We start from the raw sequence: 24,910 nt of genomic DNA on the forward strand, positions 1-24,910 counted from the left end.
ATCTATGCGATGTTCTATCAACAACAAAATTCAACTTCAGGTGAGATATCTCAATTATCTCAGGTAGCTTTTTTAATCACATGTTGTACCCACGAGATCTCAGAAACTAAAAGTGATCAAAGCACGAAACGTTCTCGAATGATAGACATTTGATTAAAGATGTGTTTAACCAGTTTCATTTTGTCGACCGTCACTTCCGGTCCACACCGGAAGAGTTCAAATAAATCAAGCTGTTTATCCGTTTAACTGTTTTCATTCGATAGTTTCAGTTACTTTTATAAATAATAATGTGAGATAGGCAAGTAAACAAGAAATAATAAATTGAATTTTCACTGAGCACTTCCGTTTGTCCGTTTCCTGTCCCGAGACTAAAAACCTTATTTCGACGATTTCTCTGAAACAGTGACGACTTAAACAACCAAACTTTGTAGGATGATAGACTTATGTTTGTACATGTGTTAACGCTATTTTTTTATCCGGCGTAACTTCTGGTCGACACAGGAAGTACACCCAATTTTGATTTTTTTAAAATATCTTAGTTATTTAGCATGGGATAACATTTAAGCTATAAAAATACAGAAGTCATCTACAGATGTTAAAAAAACAAAAAAAATTCTTCCGGTGAGAACTCTCAAATAACTCAGGTAGCCTTCTTTTTTAAAAACAAAGTACCCACAAGAGCTCAGAAACTATGAGCGATCAAAACACAAAACTTGTATGGATAATGGACATTTGATTGAAAATGTGTTTAAGTGGTTTCATTTAGTCGTACGTCACTTCTGGTTCTCACTACGAAGCGTTCAAGCAACATAAATTTTTATTTTTAACTTTAGATTTTTTATGGCATTTTACTCAATGTGATGAACAGTAACGTATCGTAGGTAAATGTACTAAAATATGTACTTTCAATTTCTTTAATCACTTCCATTTGTTCGTTTCCGGTCCCGAGACAATGCATCTCAGAATCGGCAAGCACTTGGACATCGAAACTTAATGGGATGATATTCCTATATCTGTAGATGTGTTTAAATTATTTTGTTTTGTTCGGCGTAACTTCCGGTCGTCACTGGAAGCACTTCAAAAATAATTATTTTTACGCAATAAATTCCTTTTCCATATAATAAATATTTAAGTATAAATCTATACATAAGTTATCTATGCGATGTTCTATCAACAACAAAATTCAACTTCAGGTGAGATATCTCAATTATCTCAGGTAGCTTTTTTAATCACATGTTGTACCCACGAGATCTCAGAAACTAAAAGTGATCAAAGCACGAAACTTTCACGAATTATAGACATTTGATTGAAGATGTGTTTAACCAGTTTCATTTTGTCGACCGTCACTTCCGGTCCACACCGGAAGAGTTCAAATAAATCAAGCTGTTTATCCGTTTAACTGTTTTCATTCGATAGTTTCAGTTACTTTGATAAATAATAATGTGAGATAGGCAAGTAAACAAGAAATAATAAATTGAATTTTCACTGAGCACTTCCGTTTGTCCGTTTCCTGTCCCGAGACTAAAAACCTTATTTCGACGATTTCTCTGAAACAGTGACGACTTAAATAACCAAACTTTGTAGGATGATAGACTTATGTTTGTACATGTGTTAACGCTATTTTTTTATCCGGCGTAACTTCCGGTCGACACAGGAAGTACACCCAATTTTGATTTTTTTAAAATATCTTAGTTATCTAGCATGGGATAACATTTAAGCTATAAAAATACAAAAGTCATCTACAGATGTTAAAAAAAACAAAAAAAATTCTTCCGGTGAGAACTCTCAAATAACTCAGGTAGCCTTCTTTTTTAAAAACAAAGTACCCACAAGAGCTCAGAAACTATGAGCGATCAAAACACAAAACTTTTATGGATAATGGACATTTGATTGAAAATGTGTTTAAGGGATTTCATTTAGTCGTACGTCACTTCTGGTTCTCACTACGAAGCGTTCAAGCAACATAAATTTTTATTTTTAACTTTAGATTTTTTATGACATTTTACTCAATGTGATGAACAGTAACGTATCGTAGGTAAATGTACTAAAATATGTACTTTCAATTTCTTTAATCACTTCCATTTGTTCGTTTCCGGTCCCGAGACAAAAACCATTTCTCAACAAGATATTAACAACAAATTAACAAAAACTTGAACATCCAAACATTGAGGAAAGACAAAACAATGTATGAAGATATGTTTACTATGTTCTGTATGATCCGGCCTAACTTCCGGACGTCACAAAAGTACTCAAAAATTGACATTTTGTCTTTTTGTTTTGTTTATTTTTTGGAAATTCTTGTACAGTCTATATTAAGTTTATTTTCTGTTTACAAGATAAATGGATGTTTTGTACAGATTAATACATGAGGAACGGAAGAACTTTTTGTTGTTATAGCAACAAAAGTCTAGTTTCTTTCTATATTTTTACATCGATGTTACTAATGTTGTATTGATTAATTAACTTCTCAGAAAAACAGATCAATTCGTAAAAATTTCCCTACAGTGTTATAATTAAAAAAAATAATTTCTTGAAATTAAATCCTAAAAGCTCCATTTGATAATCTTTGGTAAGCTGACAAACGTTTATACCGCTATTGACGTGAGGCACCAGCATACATGACGTAATGTCATGTTGATGTGTCCTCATTTATTTACAAGTTTAAGATCACTTAGTCACCCAGGTGACTTATTGCTATCTGGGGTTTTTTCGTCGTCATTCATTGTACGTCGTTCCTCGTTCTTTAACTTTTGAACATTTTTAGCTTTTCCTTTCAAACCACTACACCAAATTCAATTACATTTTGCATAGAACTTCTACAGGTGAAGAGAATGAACATTGTGAAATTCATGGCCCCTGACCCCCTTTGACGTTAGAAGAGTGGCTAAATCAATCAAATTAATGCAATATTTAAGAAATCTTCATTTTTTTTTACTTCTGAACATCAAGCAGTCAAACTTGGCATAATTGTAACAAACATTTAGGTCTCTGCCTAAATTGTGAAAGTCATAGCCACAGGGTCAGGGGATCTGAAGCTAGGGTGGGGCTATAATAATTGTGAAGTGGGAATGCATTTATTACGTAAAAATCTTCTCCTTTGTCATGTAATAATCTATATGTATTTTACCACATTGTTCAGATATATTGTTGTACATTTGTATGACTACATTAAGCTGATTTTACCATGCCTATTTCTCAGGTGAGCGACGTGGCCCGTGGGCCTCTTGTTTACGCTATAGAAAACGGACTATAACAACACTAAACTGTAAACATTGAACCTCATACTTAACACAATTTTAATATTTTGACAATGCTTAATATGAAGAGTATTGTTAAAATTCTGTGTTTTGTGTTCATTTGATGAAACATATCGTTTTCCCTGCAAACTGTTTTAAAGTTAGTTCATGTTTTTTTAGACCGGATGATTAACAATATAATCACGGTGATTATATGATTCTACAAGCAGTTTTGATAAAACTAAGAGGTTTAGCTTTCACTTGATATTTTTTTTTTATTATTTTCTAAAAAGTGCAGGATAGCGTTGTTTTATATCATTCTCTGTTAAGAAATATGCGTAAGATGTGTATTGCTATCACCTGATAATGCACCGATATGTGTTTCTTGTGTAATTTAAAATAGCTATTTTATTATTACAGTTTTCTATATAAAAATCGCTAAATTGTCCCTTTGTTTCTTTAATATCCTCGAGAAGGATGGAGTAATCTCGACCGATTTAAAATATTTTTACTTTAGGTTTGTCAAAATATGTCACTGTATAAAATGCTACAATTTTTGAAATATTTTTTTAGAAAGTTTATTTGATTACACTATACCGAAATATTGAAAATGTTTCATTAGACCTGAAATTATAATATGCCTGAATATACATTGCAAAAGCCACACTCTAATTAATCAGGTGAACGATGAGGCCCATGGGCCTTTTGTTAGTTTATTAGTCCTTTTCCACTGAGTTAAGGAAATTAACGTTTCGTGTTCCCTAAATGTCTTGTTATTTTAAAATTATTTTGTATAATTACTTCCTAATATCCAGATTTTAACAATTGTAAAACACTTTCCGTGTTGATTGTATAACCCTAGACGTTATGCCATGTGAAATAATATAAAGTCATTTGGTTTCCGTCCTTATATTCTGGTTTCAAACATTTTGATATTGAAACTATTAATATTGTTAATAACGGGATTTTCAGAAATTTAATTAATGCCCGTTTTAAAGACTAGGTAAAATCCGTTACATTGTCATAGTCAGGTGTTTGGCCTCATTAATCACTACATGTCCTTAATTTAAAAACCCACAAAAAAGAATAATACAAACTTATTATACAGCTATATTTTAATGCCTATATCACTGAATTCGAATATACCGGCAATACATACAGTAGATATAATATGTATTCTACGTGTTTATGGTTGCACTTACTACCTTAGTTTTCTATCTTTTTTTTATTTACCATTTGTAACTTGTGTATTAGTTGTTTAAGTTGTCTTTTTAATCAATCACGAGAAAGGAGATATGATAGTCGTGTCTAAGTGACTTTAAAGATTTCAATCATACTCATTATATTGATGAAATTAACTCAAGGAAGATGGGTGGATAAGGCGTTTAAAATGCCCATGCACGGTCGGACAAGCTACTGAAAAATGAAATTATCAATAAATCTCATATATGTTTTTAAAAATCATTTAAAACAATATCTTTTTAACATATAATTGATTTGTAACCTATAAATATATTCAATACTGGGAATATGTTGACTCAAACAGTCGTATACATGTACATATCAACACCTGCAAATAGTGTCATTTCTTAGAACTTCAAGGCATTTTCGTGTTCCCTATATTTCTAGTTATTTTGAGATTTTTTTTGTATAATTACTTCCTAATATCCAGATTTGAACAATTGTAAAACACTTTCCGTGATGATTGTATAACCCTGGACGTTATGTCCTGTGAAATAATATATAGTCATTTGGTTTCCGTCCTTACATTCTGGTTTCAAACATTTTGATAATGAAACTATTAATATTTTTAAATACCGGGATTTTCAGAAATTTAATTAATGCCCGTTTTAAAGACCAGGTAAAATCCGTTACATTGTCATAGTCAGGTGCTTGGCCTCATTAATCACTACATGTCCATAATTTAAAACCTACAAAAATGTTCCCTATATTAGGGGACAAAAAAAAAAATACAAACTTACTAGACAGCCATGTTTTAATGCCTTTATCACTGAATTCGAATATACCGGCAATATATACAGTAGATATATGTATTCTACGTGTTAATGGTTGCACTTACTACCTTAGTTTTCTATCTTTTTTTATTTACCATTTGTAACTTGTGTATTAGTTGTTTAAGTTGTCACCCTAATCAATCGCGAGAAAGGAGATATGATAGTCGTGTCTAAGTGACTTTAAAGATTTCAATCATACTCATTATATTGATGAAATTGACTCAAGGAAGATTGGTGGATAAGGCGTTTAAAATGCCCATGCACTGTCGGACAAGCTACTGAAAAATGAAAATATCAATAAATCTCATATTTGTTTTTAAAAATCATTTAAAACAATATCTTTTTAACATATAATTGATTTGTAACCTATAAATATATTCAGTACTGGGAATATGTTGACTCCAACAGTCGTATACATGTACGTATCAAAACCTGCAAATAGTGTCATTTCTTAGAACTTTAAGGCATTTTCTTTTAAAAAGCGGGTCTGTGCTCAATACTTTTCTCATAGTCTAAATAAGTCTAATGAAAAACAAACCAATTTTAATCAACAAAAACGTGGAAAGATGACCCACTATACATTAAAAATATCATTTTATATTCCAACAAATGAACGTTTTGAAAGAATAAAACAAGTACATAAAATCGTGGCCAAAGTCAAACATAATATTTAAACATACTTTCTTGTGTCTGAAATGGCTCTGTGGTTAGAGCACATGACATAAACAAACCTTATATGTAAAGGGTTTTTATGTTATGGGTTTGATACCACCAAATTGTTACGATATATTTTTTTCGTATCATTTGTTTAATATATTTAAAACTGAATATAGTTATAAATTGCACTTTTGCAAATTTGTATTATAATATATTTAAATGGATTCAACTGAGAAAAAAATAAGTTAAAAATTGATTTTTTACGACTTAATCGAATGGACATTTGTGCTATCTTAACCCCCCCCCTCCTCTTTTTTAATAATGGACAAAACAAAAGCAAATCAGTAATACATAAAGTGACGTAGAATAGAAATACCTGCAATGAACTAGAATTGGGCCTAAATTCCTTGACGGTTTTGTTCTTTTAAGATGGCCGTGGAATGATAAAAGACAAAGCGGATCGGGTGTACCGTGATCCGGCCAGGCGGTGTAGTGATACTGGGTGATCATTCTACTTTCATTTTGCTGAAATAAGCAAGTTATATTTCTGATAAATGTTAAATGCGTGTTAAAACACTCATTAAATAATGAAAAATTTCTTTTGACAGTTGTCTTGATGCAAACATGTAACAGATTGTTGCAACGAATTATTATGTCAGTTTTTTTTATGTTATAAATTCTGAACATTCTAGAAAATATTTTTTTTTACATTTACATAGTCCTACCTTTTCATTTTTTAAGTAAAAAAGGAACAAAAAGAATGACTTTTATAAATGTCGAAAAAGGGATTTCTATTTTTTTTTTTTTTTGGTTCCATTAGCTTGTTCTATCATTTTGTTTTTTTCTAATTATGCATCAATATTTTATTTGAAAAGTCGTCGAAAAATTGAAAGAAAAATAAATAAGAAAATATTACAGATGCCAGATATACAAAGGCATGGTTTATTCGTAAAGTTTGTCCTATCATTGTTTAAATATTTTCTAGTAGTTGTACTTTTAAGATTCTGATTTTCAAAATAAATTACGCTATACCCTTGCGTGTGATACTTTTAGTTTTCGAATAACATAATTGTCGTAAAGACATTCCTCAGTGGTATATAGTCCGAGAAAGTCACAACTCATCTCCATTTCTAGGTCTGGCCAATACTGGACACATTTTGTCTAAAATTATACAATGCTTTTATTATTATATTTACTAGCAGGATTTATTATTACACATATTTTATTTGATTCAAATTCACTGATGAAAAAAAGACATTAGTCACCCTTGCTTTTTCCTTAAGGTTAGTTAACATAACTATCTGCTCTATGTTTTCTTGCCATATCATGAACCAAAAGTCTTCCAGCGTGTTTTTCTTAGGTCCTTTCCGCAAACATTAAATATGCGAAATTCATTGCTTAGTCAAATAACGAATAATGTGTGATATCATAGAATTCGACAAATGCTACTTAGTTTCGTTGATTTTCGTGTAAGAACTATTATTGTTATACCTTGTGCTGCAATGTAGACATCCGGGTTTTCCGTTCCCTTAGAAATATACAAAAAATAACGTGTAGTTTCTCGATGTATCAGCCACTTAAGCATTTATTTTGAATTATGTAATACTTACGTCAATGTAATTAGCGTTGATATAGTCTTGTTGTCTGTTAGTTAAAATTACTCTCGAGTGGTCATCTTCATTTAGCATTTGTTTATGAAAAAAACCAATCATTAGCATTGTAAATTGGAAGCACACCGATTTCATATACAATAATATCGTAATGTATTACGGCTCCGTAACAAAAAAGGATATGTTCTTAAAAATATATCATATTAATGATCACTATGAAAACATTCCGTGTCATTTCTTGAAATTTGAAATTTTAATATGACCTTATTAGATACATACATGTGTAGGTTGTTTTGAATCTGTTCTTTTGGACATTTTCAGGAAGTATCCCAGTCTTACATTGATATCTTTCTCCGTACGGCAATGACTGTGAAGCAAAATTCATTTAATAGTTTTTTTTTTCTTTTTTTTTTGGTTTAAAAATATTATTATCACTATTAAAGTTGCAAGTTAACTGTTTGTTCACTAATTTAGATATTCAAAAGATACATTTAGATGATGTAGACATTTTTATTGCATATATGTACCAATTAAGCAGAAGTATAACCTTTAATGAAACTAATAAAGCATTATTTTCTGCATCTTATTCTTATCCATTTGAAGTTAACTAGCAAATATATTTATAAGCTAAAATAAAGTCATGTGAATATTATGCATACAGGAACGAAAAAATGATCAAAATGCTGCATATAGGGTACCCCTATTGTACGGATAACTCCTCCTTCAGTTTTCAAGATAGGAAGTTGCTGTTTTGCAGATTAATTGTACATATATCAGAGGTGTGCATTTTGCTAGAATTTTGATTTTTGGTAATTAATTTAAAAAATGCCAGTTATTTTTGTCAATATCAATATTGAATATAGAGTACCAAATCTCTCCGGATAGGCATTGTTCATCGATTCTGAGTTGACAAAGAAATTATGGATACTGTTCACACAAAAGAAAACCCGGTTTGCTGTCACGTTAACAGTTTTTTTTTCTTGTTAAAAATAGTACATGTACGATACAAACAAAACTTTTCAAGACTATATTTTTCTGATTTACGTGAAGATAATAAAGTGTCATGCATTTAATTTGTTTATAGTAAATTGGTCTGGTTTATCAGCTAAGTAGCCTCCATAAGTAGGGAATTTTTGCCGTTGCACAGTATTAGCTTATTTGGTGAATACATCGAACAGCAACTGAAAATGAGTAAATTCTTAACCCATTATGAAAAAAAAATTATCAACAGTTATTAACTTTTCCGTAAACAAACACACCTTATATTCCTTTTTAAAACCATCGTCTTCATTTTCCGAGTTTTCACCAATTATCTTTTCGAAGTTGTTTATATTAACACCCCTATTTGTTTTGGCTTTCCAGCACATATCCCCATACATAATTTTCTTTCGAATGTTTCCATCAATATCCATGTTGTCGATATCAAATTTTGATTTTCTGACATCTTGAGTTGAAGTGTTAGTACAAACTTTAACCCCGTTAGTTTTGTTTTCTTCTACATTCTGATAAATGCATAAATCAACTTGTTCTGTGTTATATGCAGCTACAAAATATTAAATTCAAATCATTATTTATGCTCGAATAGTTTAATCCATCAGTTAAGAAATATATTTATAAACTAAATTAATTAATCGAACACTAACAGTAGTTCATAAAATCTGTTACGTCAAGAGTTTCACAAATGCTGACTTTCCTTTGTTCCAGTTGTCCTTTTCTTATTCTGCACCTGATAAAAAGGTATAATAAATCAACTATGCAGAACGCAGAGAGTATAAAAAAACAAAGTTTCACAGAAACACCTTTTTATAAAAATATGAGTTCACGCCACCTTTTGTAAATAAATGTTCCAACAATAACCACAAATATAACAACAGCAGCTGCAATGCTTACTCCAACCAGTGGAATGTTAGGTGATATGAAGGAAGTTTCGTTATACGCTGAAAATCAGAGCAGAAACTCGACTTAATATCGTTTCCTTAAAGATATCAGATTAAAAAAAATAATTTCCAAATGAAAGGTAATAAAAATCACTTTCAAAGAGTTGCATCAACATGAGTCAGTTTCTATGTTTGAGTGAATCAAATGTAAATACCTAACCGTGATGTCATATTATTCTGCATAATTTCTTTTTTCGAAAGTGGGGATCAAAATTAAAGAAACCTTTTTTTGTTAACTATTTCTGTTTGACTAAAATAACAGGATATCAACAACAACAACAGGAAGCAGTATTTTTGTCCAAAACCGTACCCTTGCGTGTTTTGCATAGTGCCCCCTGATAACTTCCATTACATCCAGTTAGACATTTTCCATCAATGTGAAAACAGTGGTTAATTTCACGACAGTATCCACATACTTCTTTGCAGTCAACACCATACAACCCTTTGTCACATGCTATCAAAAAAGAATGTATTATCCTAAGAGCAATGTAGAGGGGATTTAAACATATTGTTATCTTAATATCCAAACTTGGTTTATCCTTAAGCAATAGATTTAGTTTAATTTAACCGCCAATTCTACTTTGTTCAAAACCATTGTCTGATTCGAGGGCTGTTCATAAAGGACAGACCAAAAAAAAATTAGGTAATTATTAAATACAGCTGGCATAAACATTTAAAATATTTATCCTTACACTACTTGATAAAGGGGAAAAAATCAAACAAATAAAAAAGCAATTTGTTTCTTGCTGTTTTAAAAAAGGGATTAATATTCGTTCGACCCCCCCCCCCCCCCAAAAAAAAAAAGAGATATGAAAACGCATTGAAGTTCTCAAAAGACAACTTTACTACCGTCAGTACAGTTATCCCCTGTCCAGCCTGATTTACATCCATAATCACACAGACCATTTACAGTGTTACAGCCATTGCATTTCTCGTCACATTTATCAGCACATCCCTGCCCGAAGAACCCGTATGGACATTCTAGAGATAATGAATCACTGATAAAATGCATAAATGGAGGTGTCATCTTTAATATTTGCGATGAAATGTGAGATGTACCTTTTGTTCAATGAAGAAGTCATTTTGTATCTATTATGTTTCATATTTAAAAAAATATTCAGCCTTATCTTTTTAAATACGTCAACTAAGACTAATGGAAATGATATTTTTAAACTGTATCTTATTTTTTTTTAGTTTGATCATTTAATAAAATCAAACTACTATATATGTGTGTAGTATGTTCTTATCAAAATTAAGTTAATACAGTCATGGGTAGGAAAGAACTATGCAAACTCTAGACCAAGGCTTGATGCGAATCATAACGGGCTAGTGATTATTAACTTTTGGCATTCAAACTCATATATGAATGGAGCTGACGAATTTCCAGGTTCGGGGTTGGCTAAAATCATGTGTCAAAAGGATTCAAAAGAGCCTCAGTATATTTCCAGCTTTGCATTTTCTTATGAATATATTATGAAATGGTCTTGTTCTGATAATACTTTTAAATTAAAGAAAGAAGGGAAGAAGGGAGGAAATGTATATTAATAATAATTGTAGTTAAATACAAATGTACCCATTTCACATCTTTGACCTTGGTATCCAGATTTACAGCCCTGGCAGGTGCCCGTCTCTATGTGGCAGTACTGACAATTTACATCTGGACAGGGAATGCCACAGTTAACTCCATAATGTTCACCAACTGCACAGCCTGAAAAAAGTCAACATGAATAGGTCAGTAATAATACCATACCATTGTAAAGAGACTAAAGAGCAGATACCACGATTTCATGCAAATCGTACACAATTTTACGGTATGCTATGACATGCGATTTTCATGATATGCTACAAGATTTCAATGCAATTATATGAGATTTCAATGCTATGCTATGCGAAATTGAAACGAAGTGCCTAATGATGTAGTATGCTATGCTATTTTATGGTACACTTTGAATTTTGAACAAAACGCCTCTATTCCCAGAAGAGTTTCAAACATTTCAAAGTAAAATGATTAGCGAAAGTTTAAATGTACCACTAATCTGCAATATAAACATTAATTTTTCTTAATAAAAGCATTTTAAACCGAGTTAAAATAATGTTGTATGCTATGAAATTTCAATGTTATGCTATGCTGTGTGTTGTAAAAGATATATTTGAACTGACTGTACATTCTTTTTTGAAACATTTACCATTTTAATTTATTTCCGTTTCCACAAAATTAAAGTGCTGATTGGAGATAGTCGGGCAATGTCAGCTATCCTCTTTAAATATTTATTAAGTTTGCTTTTTAGCACGCTCTGACCCCAGTCTTGTATACATATTCTACTTAAGCTATTATCCGCAGTTAATTCATTCTTTACACACTTTTCTAAAACTATTTAAATCCCAATTTTCAAAGATTACATGAACAAATAAGGACGACGAAGTTCAAATAATAATACAAAGACAAATATCATTAAACTACGAAACTGTATCGTAATCAATCCCAATTGTGCTCATTTTATTTAGTCTTAAAATATTCACAAAAACATTCTTTTAATGTAGAAATTTAACATATAATGCTCTTTGTTAATTTTTAGTATAATACAGAAAGATAAAGCTATTCGTTTGCCGGTAGCTTTGGAATCGTAAATGTTTTGAAAGTTAGTGAAAAGTTAAGTATATGCCCGATAATTTATGCACTTATAATGACAGAATATTAAGGATACAAATACAATTATGATAAATAATCAATAAAAGACTCACCATATACTTCAACCTCACATAAATTATTTTCAGCATATGGAGAGTATTCTTCGGGATAGGTAAGCTCTGATAGTCTCTCGTTATAGTATATGACATACTGTCCATGTACAGGACAGACGGTGGTGAACACAGCAGGTATTGTGTCTAGTGTAAAGTTGTTGTCTTTGAAACACAGCATCCCTTCTAATCTGTCTGTTGTATTGGAGACATACACAGAGAATCCAAGGAACAGCGGTGTTAAGGCATTGGAAGAACCTATGTAATGATTTAGAAATATTAAGAAAAATATGCGAATGACATTTAAAATAAAATTGAAATCTACACAGTGTAGACTTATGAATACATTTTTTGAAAGTGATTTTATGTAACACAAACGACTGCAAAATATTTGCCATTTCGGATTTTTACGCCATGTGTTCATTACATGTGGTACCATTTTCTTTCTGAATAACGTTTGATTATTTTAATTGTAAAATAAAAATCAATGCTTTTCCGTTAATGTTTTTGTTGTCAAGTTTCCCTTAACAAATCTCACAAATGTTTATACATTTCAGACAAATTAAATGAGAGTGTGTGAATTAAAGCCCGTTTCTCTTAAGGCTGTTTGCCAAGTTAATGAGAAACAACAGCAGCTGTATAGACCCCGTTTTATCAAATTTTAAGCAAATTTTTTTCCGTAGGGTATTTTTGGCATTATGTTAACTCGTACAATTTCAAACAAAAACAAATTATCAAAAAATATTATATCAAGATAAAAAAAAAATATTTCTTCCTCGTACTGTTTTGTAGAAAATGGTTTCATTTTTATTTTTCATTGTTTTATTTAGACACACTGATTTTTAATTTTTTACGAATTTTTAATAGTATTAGATATCCTTAGACACCATGTATAATTATTTATGATTATCTGAACTCAATGATAGTTGTTCCTTTTCAATTAGGCATTCGAGAATTGTATCTTCCTTTAAATACATGTATTTCATTTATCTGAAAGTCCATATTTTAATTTTACCACCTGTTAGATTTGGCAGGAGTGGTTTTTTTTACATCAAGAAATGATGCATTCATTTATAGAAAAAAAATATCGGGGGCCGTTTATCAATCATTACTATTTATATCACTATAATTAAAAGGTAAAAAAAAAATATGCCCAATCGCTATACTGCACATGGTCCATGCAGCTTTTTTTTTAAAGACAGTGTCTTATATTACAAAGACATACTTCCAAAAATGTATTGGAGAACTGGCTTTGTCAATAAGGTTAGTTTGGAGCTACATGTAGCTGTATATTGTATACTTATTTGTAACTCTAGATGGGGTAGAATTTTCAAAACTATCGAAAGATAAAACCAAGATTTTTCCGATTTGTTTTTTATAACACAGCAAACCGTCTCTTATTCGTAAATAATGTTAAGTTAGTATAACTTTTCTTTTTAAATGACTTGTTTTTATGAGATTAATTTTTATGATTGTTTTTGACAGTCTTACTTTCCATCATTTAAAACTGATATTGAAAATATGTTTTTAAACTGTATTTTTTATGATGTTGATGAAATACTATAAAAACAATTATGCTTGATACTGGAAGAAAGGAATATTTACCCCATTTAAGATCGTTTGTCATAAAGTAGATCGTTATATGATGGATGCTGTGAATCGCAGTCAGATTCACCCACAAGGTGGCGGTCTGCTTCGCTGCTGAAATTGTGCATTGACCTCCATTACTTGTCAGATCTGATTTCAGTCCATCTACCGCATTACTGGCATCATATTTGTCGTTTCCTGCGAGAAATTGATTCTGTTGATACGCCTGTTTATTAAGCGCTATGTTATCTGCAAAAGAATTATATATATATATATATATATATATATATATATATATATATATATATATATATATATATATATATATATATATATATATATATATATATATATATATATACGAGGATCCTGTATAAGGTCAACACTGCGTCGGATAAACATAGCATCAATGTCGACCCGGAAGAATGTCAACACATCGGTGTTGACATTGTTCCGCACCCTTCTGGTTTGGTATGATCTGCTTACTGGATGTCGTTTTTCTTGTTATTATTCGAAAGATTGACATTTAGTTGTAAATAAAACTCTGCTTTGGTTTCTTTAAACTTATCTGCTTTCGTGTTTTTATCTTTGGAAGGAGGGTACCCTCCTCGGAAGTATATATCGCCACCTTGATAATCATAGTGAGAATGTCGACAGGCATGTTTTTTGACTTTCTTTTAATAATTCTAACTATATAAGAATAAAAGAATGAGTGCATACGTTAAAGTAGTAAAGAATTGATATAACCTGAAGATATCACAATGATTTTTTCAGTAATGTTTAAAAGACTTCGGAATTTCTATTTTAACAGGCTCTAAAACCGGCATTCAAACTGTATATACATTTTGTGACGTCAGGCGGTTTATTTAGCTTGAAAACAATGGCGGACTAGGCTAGTTCGCTTCGGGAGAATTTTTATTGTTTTCATGAATTTTGCGAGTTCAATGGAGTATTTTAAGGTTACTTTTTGTTCATTGGTGTTGTTAACGTAAGTATCTTCATTAATTGTATTCTTGTGATCATGCTTTTAGCTATATAATTCGTATTTTCGGTAGGTAATACCTCCTTTGTTTACACATGAACTACACGCTAGAAAGTAACAGTTATTTTTCTGGGTTAGATTTTCTCTTTATCGCCACTATTCCTCATTTGAATCTGCTGTAAAAAAAACTTTATTAAAATATTAAATTGTGTACCGTGAATTACATCGATTTGCGTCGTTTAATTAATCTTAAAATATGATGTGTGTGTCAATAGCATACTTTGTTTACCCATAATATTGGAATGGAAATAGTTGAAGTTGTCATACATATAACAAAACACAAGAGATCTAAAATAGGATTTTTGCCGATCAATATTTTCTGATTTTGCAATTTTGTTTGACTACAAGAATGTATTTCAGATGCAAGAGAATTATTCGATAAATGCAAAACACTGTCCTGGGTACAGAAAATTATCATTTTCATGTGACAATTATCTTTAAGGGTCAAAGAACGGTTTAATTTTTTCTTTATTTGTCATACATTTATCTATCCCTATCCTATCTTAATTTGCCAAATATATGAAATATAAACCCTAAGCTTTTAATATTTCACGTCTAATTTTCAAGAATATGAACCATTTAAAATATTCCATACATGCATTTTGCGTGAAATCAATATGATATAAAAACATTAAATGGATTGTTTTGTGATAAATATACTCTCACAAGACGTGTTTATTTTGTTATTTATTGTAAAAGAAATATCTTCAATTAACATTAAAACATAGGTGAATGTAAGTTTTTTTCTTCATTTACAGTTTTTACAAAAATATAATGACGTTCTTAACAGAATATGTTTTTATACGCAAAAACGTAGGTTATTTTTTGAAAAAAACTAAAAATGTTCATTCAATGAGAGGAGAAAAAAATTCTGGTTTTTTTTTTACTTTTTGTTGTTGAAGCAGGGTGTTGCTGAAAAATTTAAGTCAAGTTTTTTTTTATTTGGTATAACTGATTTAATTTTGATTATTTAAAATCGGAGTTTGATTATTTATAATCGGAGTATAGATATCCACTAAATCTAACCAGAAACTAGGAATAGTACATGTTCTTTATTCCTGTTTTTAAAATGTAAACAAACGAGTTGCAGTCCTTGTAAATGGAATGCCGTAGTCTAAAAATAACTTGTAAACAAAGTGGCAAAGCACGGGAATTATCTTCCCTTCACCATTCCTAGCACACGTGTTTTGGCCGGTGAAAATAATGTGGCATGTACATAATTTTTCTGGGTTTTCTTTATTATGGCAAGTAAAATATCCAAATTCCTTTTTTTTAAAAGCGAGGAAACTTCAAATTCATTAAAAGCCGTCACAAAACCAATATTCACTAAATGTTTATCATCACCATAACCACCATAGTCACCAGAAGGACTTCAGCAAAAATTAATGGCTTAAGAGAAATATTGTGATGACTGGGGTATGCAAGTTAATTCCAATAAAACCAAAGTTATCATATTTAACAAAGCCGGGAGAACAATAAAACATAAATTTTGTTTCAAAATTTCCAATATTGAATGTGTACCAAGTTACAAATACTTATAGACATTCATTTCACAGCATCAGGGGCTTTCTCACTGGCTAAGGTTGAATTACACAACAAGGGATTGAAAGCTTATTTCAAACTACGGAAAGATTTCCTGAGTCTAAACCCCGGGATATCCACTAGATTAAATGTATTTGACCACACTATAAAGCCAATTTTACTTTATGACTCTGAAATATGAGGAATCCTTAATGTCAATAACATAAAAATAAAACGGTCTAATGATATATTGATACAACAGTGTTATAACAACTTAATAGCTGAAACGTTACATCTCAAATTTTGTAAAACCATATTGGGTTTGAATAAGAAAAGTATGAACCATGCTTCACATAGCTAAATATGTAAAAAGTGTACACTTAATATAGAATTGAAGATAAAGACCATTTTCTTATCAAATGCAGCAACGTTACAAAGGAAAGAGAGAAACTACTGATTTCATTTCATCTAAAGCAAAACATTTTACTAGTTTGCAAGATAAGCAAATATTATTTTGGATTTTAAACTGTGAAGAATTAGATATATTTCACTCTCTTGGTATATTTTTACAAAAGGCATTGCCTTAATTTGTATTTCCTGGTCAAATATTGAGTTTTTACTTTTTAATCATATGATAAACTATTTCATGTTTGTATGTACATTTGTATTTTGACATATTTATGTATGGTGTTAAACATAAATATACAGAGGACATTGTATTGAGTGTATAGAACCATACATATATATATATACTAATTAAATGTTCCTGTCTGTCCTAGCTCTTTCAATCATCCAACTCTTTCCCTCTCGTACATGTTTATTGAATGTTTTATGTACATTGGATGCTGTATGTACAATCTTCATGTTGCCCCTTTAGGGCCTTATTTGGTAAATAAAGAAATTAAAATTTGTACGATTTTTATACCGTACGAATATTATACCGGGAATCATGTATGTAGAAAATTAAATATTTTTAAAAACATTTTTTCCCGTTTCTTGCATTTTGATTTGTGTTTGGTTTTTTTTTAAATTTTAAAAAACCCTATTTTATTTCAGATAGTTGATCCTGTCATATGGTGTGGCTATTGATTGAAGTACTTGATGAGTCTTGAAATTAAGCAAGCTGATTTTGTACTACAGTCTGTTGCTACTGAGTTTTCCAACACCAGAAATGAGTTTCAATTCCTGATCTTGATACATTCAAAAATTTCAATCGATGGCCAACGGATTTTTTGAACTTGTTTTATTCAAAAAGGTGAAGGCACATTTTTGCACCTGAATAAATTCTTCATTATTACAGTTCATTTTTTTCTGTAATATATTGTTCTGTAATATGATTTTTTAAGTAGACAAAAGATAAACCAGCAGACATGTTCACAAAACTTTCCTAAGTTGTGACTTAAGAGTGTTACTCACATATGACGTAGGTAAAAAGTTAGAAAAACCCTTAGATCAGCTTAAGACATACCTTATGATGTAGATCGACGGTATCCTAGAAAAACCTTATCAAAAAAATTATTTTATAATATTATATTCAGTACTTTAATTTAAGAGACTTTTATGGGGAAAATCACTATGAATTTTGACAGAAAAAAATTAATTAACACGATAAAAACCAGTATATTTCAATTTGTATACATTTTTTAAATAAAGGTATCTATTAAGATTTACAAGGAAATTAGTAGCTAGTAAAACATGAGAATATAATACAATCCAATGATCATTTTAACAAGAAATTTTCTTGAAATTAGACACTCTTACCATTCGGGTAATACACGAGAAGGCACCTTTTTATAGAATTCATGGGGGGGGGGGGGTAATAAAATCACTTTAAATTTGCAATGAATAGAATATTAATGTTAGTTACAAGTATGATTATAAAAAAAATTGGTATTAATCTACCTAAAAAATACATTACACAAGTCAATTTCAATTCTTTATTTCTTTAATCTTTATAGCTTACTAGTATCAGTATAACATATGTATAACATGAGGTGGTAGTGTATTTACAGGAGAACTTGTGCACGTACAAATAATAACATATACTATACTATATATACCGGTTGAGAATACAAAACAAAAGACTAACAATTATATAATACAAATAGCATTCTTTTAGAAATGAATTTGCCAAGATCTTTAACAATTTCAGTATTAAAAGTTGAATTAATTTAAACATAGAAGGTTTTTTTTATAATAATATTCTTTCATGTTTAATATGCGCAATGTTCTGTTTAAAGGACAAAGAAATAAAAAATGGAATTCATCTTCAACACTAGTTTTGCAATTTGGACAAAATCTATTTTCTCTATTTGTGTTATTATATCTGCCAGTTTCAATAGCCAGGCGATGTGACGATAGTCGTTATTGAATTATATATATCTGTAATTTAAAATGGGAATAGGTTTTCCTAAATAGTATTGAAAATGCATATCATCGATAAGATATTTGTAAAAGGAACACTTTTTCGAATTTTCAACATTTGCAAAAATATCTTGTTTGGCCTGATCAAAAATTCATTGTTTTACAAGTAGTAAATACCATTGTTTATTTTTTGGTTAGTCCACATATAAAAGAAACCGAGGTCAATGAGAATTTTCTTAACATCGAAAACCCAGTTTTTATAACCGTGTTCTTCACAATTAATATAATTAACTTCGTAGCAATGTCTAATTATACAATTGTCACTAATTAGACATTTTTCCAAAACGTAATAATGTTAAACATTCTATAATGTACAAGGGGCACATGGCCTAATCCAGCATATAAATAAGCAGTATTTGTATTTTTCTTAACTCCGAGAACTTGTTTACAGAAATTATGTATGAAGTTTTTCAATAATGCAACCAATATTATTTCCCCATATTTCTGAACAATAATTAACAATTCCGACAATAAAACATTCCCCGTATATTTTTTGTAAGCGCAAACAATGCTTTTCTACCATGTTCAGGTAATTGTTTTTCAGCTTTAGTAAATTTGTTGTTAAAGTTGAAAAGTATTCCTAAGTAAGTGAATTGATTTACAATTTCTCAAACATCATTACCAATGTGCCACCACTCACTATCTTTTACTCTGTCGTTGTTTCTGAAAAACACAATTTTTTTTACTTAATTCATCAAACAAAGCTGCAAGTCTCTTCCAATTATTTTTCAGGAACAAAATGAAAATGTGAAAATTATCTTGCATGGCTTATACTAATTAAAGTGAATTAACTCTTTAGCAAAAAATATTTTCATAATTTATTGGTCAATTTGCAAAGCAATAAATTTAATTTATTTAAATCAATGTTATGATTAAATAGATGAACAATTTTCATTTTCGCCACACAGAGACAATATTTTGTAAAAAAAAAAAAAAAAAAAACAAAACCAAAAAAAAAAAAACAAAAACGAAAAAAGAAAAAAAACAAATTGATTGATTCATAAGCTCACAGTAAGGCACGTAGCAACGGGGGAGGGGAGGGGGGGTTGGTGGTCCATCTTTTTATTTTTGTCAATGTACTGTTTTGTTATATTCATATATAGAAAAATATACGTACAAGCTAATGTGTTGTATAATTTTAAAAAGTATCTATAAAAGGGTTGTAAGGTGATGAGAATAAAGATTTGAACACCCTATTCTACCAATCTTTACAAATAACATCAAAAAACACAAAATAGTTCGGGAAATCGTGATTTAAACTAATGCTGATCTAATGCAGGTTCCTGAATTTAGGAGAGCTTAGAGAAACTGATCTTAAACTAAACTGACGTTTGTTAAGAGCATGGTCCTAGGATAGGTTCATGAACATGTCTGCTTGCTTTTACATACTCTTGATAGCCATATATTAACTCTTCTACTACCATATCATAATAGTCCGCTAGTGTGTCATATGGAGTGTTATAATATTTATGAAATAGATCCCCGAGATCTCATTTCCAATTTGCCCACACCTGGCGGGGTCCTTGCCAAGGTGTTACTAAAAAGTATCTTCCTCTACATGGGGAGTAGCCTATGTCTTAATCTGTATAGAAAGAGGAAGCAGAAAGACAGCTTCCATTTGAGTATCTTTTATTCAGATACAACATTTTAACAATAGATATTCATATTAATTACAATTAAGTTTATCAACATTAATATTCAATACAAAAATCTCTGAAAATTAAATATTAGTTGAACCCCATGGATCTCTTAACATTACTTGTGAGAATGCGCACAAGTGCAATGGTCTTTCCTGTATAAAAAAAAAAAAAAAAGGAGACAGAAAGACTACTGGAGAGCTGTGTTTTCCTTACCTCCATTTTATACGCACGGACATTCGCATCCTAATAAGTAAATGCGTCCATACTAATGATTTGACGCAACGTAGTCAGCGATAGACGTTTATTTTTATTTTATGACCCAGCGTCAACAAACTCATCACAGCACTTCATTTTACATTTCTTAATGAGCAAAAACAATTATACGCTATCTATATAACGCGTGTTCTTTAACCAATTTCTATACAATTTCCGTTATGATAACTACATGAAGCTACAGCATTGTCACGGGACTTCCAATTTAGCTTCTACTGAATCATTATTTGAAAACGGGATGAGAATCTTTAGTTAAAAGGTGGGAATTTGCTAAGTAAATCTTGTGCAACAATATCCCATCTGGATAACGGGTCTTCCAACAATTTTTTGGAATTGCCATGGGTACCAATTGCGCCCCATTGTTAGCAAACCTATTTTATATTCATATGAAGCAGAATTTGTACACGAGAAGAAGAAATAACTTGCTGTGTCCTTTAACTCGAAATTTGTGTAAATCGATATACCCCAGTAAACTCTCCATACAGTACTTTTTATCAAGATAACATAATTCCTAGAGCTAAATCTGATTCAAATTGAAAAAAAATCTTTAATATTTCAGATGCTATTTACTTATAAAAATAATTTGCAACTGATATTTTAATATCAGCATCTTTTTGTCAATTTTGATGAAACATTTCTAGTAATGGCAATAATACAAAAGTTCCGAAATATCTTCTTCATGACAACGGAAAAAATATAATTCATACAAAATGAAATTAGACACAGTTGTTCAGTAAATTTTTATTTACGCATGCTACCTAAACTGTGTTTGGGAAAGGAAAGAAGATACGTACGAATCACTTTCATGCTTGTTTGTTTCTATTGGTTTGTTTTTTTTTTGTATTTAGAGAATCTTCATAATTGGGTTTTAAAATCTTTATTTATTATGGATACAGTGATCATGTTCATAAAAGTATCTTAAGATATTAAAAATGTCTTAGGATAAATCTTATGACATAATTTTGATACAATTCGTTTTTTCTTAAATAAGATATCAACAAAATATAATGTGAAGTGAAATCAAACTACTCAAATTTCAAATAGTATTGTGTCTATCATAGATATATTGAATATTCAGCTACTCTATAAAATGTGGCATTTGATCTACCAATGACGTTTAGTCATTTTATGCGCGCCGATTTCGTATTAACATTACATTTACGTATACATTCAGTGAATATGCTCCCTAAAAAGTATTTTTTCCCACTCAGTTTAGATATTAACGTGCCATTGTCACCTTATACTTGGAATCGAAGTTCTATGGTCTGAGACATAGTGTTAAACACTCTTTCTAGTAGTTATTAGATACAAAATCCAACCTATGTAACTTCAGATTTGGGGAAGGGAGGGGATTTCTAAAGAACTTGAAGAGGAACCGTCTTGGAGTTAAAGAGGAAACGTTCGATTTCAAGCTTTCAAGTTTTTTCCTTGATATATGTACATGTAATGATATTCATTACGTGATCATTAATTTTAAATTGTGTCCAACTGACCGCTATTCATCAAATAAATATAGATTAATTTTTATATTAATATACGAATTTTCTCTCCCGTTAAGATATTAATATTGATACTTATATTATTATCATCATTTTACTGATACATTGAATTAGATAAAAAATGTTTAGTTAGATCTTGAGTGATTCATAAAAACTGAAAATCTTCTGAAATTTTCAAAATAGATTTTGCACTCAATAATACATAAGCCATGTGCAAACATAGATGGGGTGTAGGGTCGGGTCGTTTAAAATTCAAACCAACTAAAATCAATAGATAGAGTTACTAAAAATAGGTTTTTGAACCACCCACCCCACTCCCAGAAAGCAAATTCAAATATGATGCATCCCATATACTCTCTCTCTCTCTCTCTCTCTCTCTCTCTCTCTCTCTCTCTCTCTCTCTCTCTCTCTCTCTCTGCAACCACTATTGAAATAATTTTTTCCATTACAGATGAGAATGAATTTCATTATAAGTATCACTTTTGAACCACTATTCATAGGTGTTAAGCCTCCGCGGCCGTCCGTTACTGCAGTAGCCGTCATTCAATATGGCGATGACCACAAAAGGCATAACATTTTCAAGACGATAACTTGCTAAGTAGAAATATTAGAACACGTTTATCGCCGTTGACGAATTATAAATATGAAGTGATGACAGGTCATTAGTACTTACATATTGAGTTTTATCGACGTTTAAAAATGCAACGATGTCAGTAACTATATCTTTTGATGACGGTAACTACTGATTGATTAACAAAAGGATTGTTTGCAACTGCCTAAATGATTGTATTGATACCATTATTGTTGCAGTTGAATATATATTTTTTATTGGAGATAAAGTTACAATACATCAATTATTATTATAAATATTCAATTTAAATACGGGGAGCATTTGTTATACATCAAGTAAAATTAAGCAGACAGCCGCTATAGTATTATATTACACGAAGGAACAATAATAGAGTTCAAGTCTTATTATAAGCGCATTTATGATAGTTTACAATTTCTTTAAACAAATTAGCACACTGTATGTTTAAACCCCATCCCCCTCACCAACCAAACCGACGGAAACATTATGCATATGTATTTGAAATTCAATAAATATGTTTTACATGTATGTCAATTTTTCAACTTTGAATTCAATTATGTCGAGTAAACTACTAGTATACGGTAAGAGTTATCTGAACAGAATTCCACCGTCATTATGAATACAAGTAAATCAAATTATCAACGCTTTTAAACATGTGACCAGGTTCATAAAAGATCTTGAGATCTATCCGAAGACTTGTCATGGGATTTGTCTTAAGACATATCTTATTACCACGCTTAGAAAGGATATAAACTGAAGCTATTCTAAATTAAAATATCTTAGATAAACTGTATCCTTTTTAAAATGAAAATATCAACAAAATATGTGAACAATTAATGTGATTGTCAATCATAAAAATACTTGAATATTAAGCAAATACATTTTCAAAGATCCCTAGTGTGGTATTTGATTCACCAATGCTCAATTTTGTATCACTCATTACATATTTATCAGTCATTCTCATTTATGTGACTCGATTTTGAAATATCATTGTCGCTCAAGTTAAGATCATTCTTTCTTAAAGTGAAGGGATAAAATTATACATGTTTTGCAGGACATGTAAATGATTTTGGAAGTTTCTTTCCAATTTATATGTAATAAATCGCCGTTTGAAATGCATTATTGTTATTTCAACAGCCGAATTATAGATGGCACAGTGGTTTCCATACGTCACTATATAGGCTAATGATAATGTTTGTCCTTTTTTTTTTATTTTTTATCTTTTTTTTTTTTTTTTTTTTTTTGCTATTGAAGTAGACAAATGAAAAAATGAAAATATACATTTTTGATGTAATAAAACCCCATCATTTAGAGACTAACGTTTTTGCCATTCGTCAATATTTTTTAATCAAGGATTGATAAAACTTGTCGCAATGTTAGCATTACCTACCTACCTCCGATAGAAACTAAGCCAAAGACGATATTGTGTGAATAAAGTTTCATTTGAATATATCTTTTTGTAGGCATTTAAGTATATGATCAGTTTTTACTGTATGACATTTGCGTTGGTAAAAAAAATCGCCATCTTCCGATTCTTTTCACTGTAATATGAATATGGGTTAACAAGTGTTTTCGCTTTTTCTCTGCGTAAACAATACACTCTAAATAATCCTATCCTATATATCCATTGGGTAGTTATATAGCTTAATTTTTGGCGATATTCAAAGTTAATAAAGATGTGATGTAAAAAAAAAAAACCCAATAAAATATATGACTTTTTGTTAACAAGTGTTACCGTGAACAAGCGTTGCTTTCTTTTATTTTCGAAACGAATATTACTTATCGAGATTTTTCAAATATCTAGGCAGCCGTGACGTAACAGTAAAGTAAAAACCACTAGTAAGAAAAAATTTACCACAACAGCAGCATTTTTGAAAGATCGCAACATTTGTTACTTAAAGTTTTTATCTTCATGTGTACTAGTACATTCGACTATAGATCATATGACGTATATGAATTTTTTATGACAATGCACATACATGTATTGAGAACATGAGTATACAAATCATTATAACGACACCCATTCAAAGCTGTATATATTTTCTTTTGGTAAAAATATGCACTGACTCTAAGAGCAATGGTAACGGATGATAAGGAGCTTTGTTATGTATAAAGAAGTTATAATACAACGCCCGTTACCG

General features: G+C 30.4%; 1 protein-coding gene across 1 annotated transcript in view; it reads right to left on the bottom strand.

Moving 5' to 3' along the window:
* Positions 1–24,910, bottom strand: part of LOC105345716 (uncharacterized) — a 153,742-nt gene that overhangs the window by 3,980 nt on the left and 124,852 nt on the right. The window contains exons 2-15 of the mRNA XM_066065909.1: positions 13,800–14,030; positions 12,198–12,452; positions 11,029–11,163; positions 10,305–10,436; positions 9,766–9,909; positions 9,347–9,455; positions 9,162–9,244; positions 8,778–9,061; positions 7,798–7,885; positions 7,519–7,583; positions 7,400–7,436; positions 7,174–7,271; positions 6,941–7,069; positions 6,285–6,433 (exon numbers count right to left, since the gene is read on the bottom strand). Coding sequence (XP_065921981.1) covers positions 6,285–6,433; positions 6,941–7,069; positions 7,174–7,271; positions 7,400–7,436; positions 7,519–7,583; positions 7,798–7,885; positions 8,778–9,061; positions 9,162–9,244; positions 9,347–9,455; positions 9,766–9,909; positions 10,305–10,436; positions 11,029–11,163; positions 12,198–12,452; positions 13,800–14,030 — 1,939 coding nt within the window. The remainder of the gene's footprint in view (positions 1–6,284; positions 6,434–6,940; positions 7,070–7,173; positions 7,272–7,399; positions 7,437–7,518; positions 7,584–7,797; positions 7,886–8,777; positions 9,062–9,161; positions 9,245–9,346; positions 9,456–9,765; positions 9,910–10,304; positions 10,437–11,028; positions 11,164–12,197; positions 12,453–13,799; positions 14,031–24,910) is intronic.

The sequence above is a fragment of the Magallana gigas genome, chromosome 1, assembly GCF_963853765.1.
Source record: "Magallana gigas chromosome 1, xbMagGiga1.1, whole genome shotgun sequence".
NCBI lineage: Eukaryota > Metazoa > Mollusca > Bivalvia > Ostreida > Ostreidae > Magallana > Magallana gigas.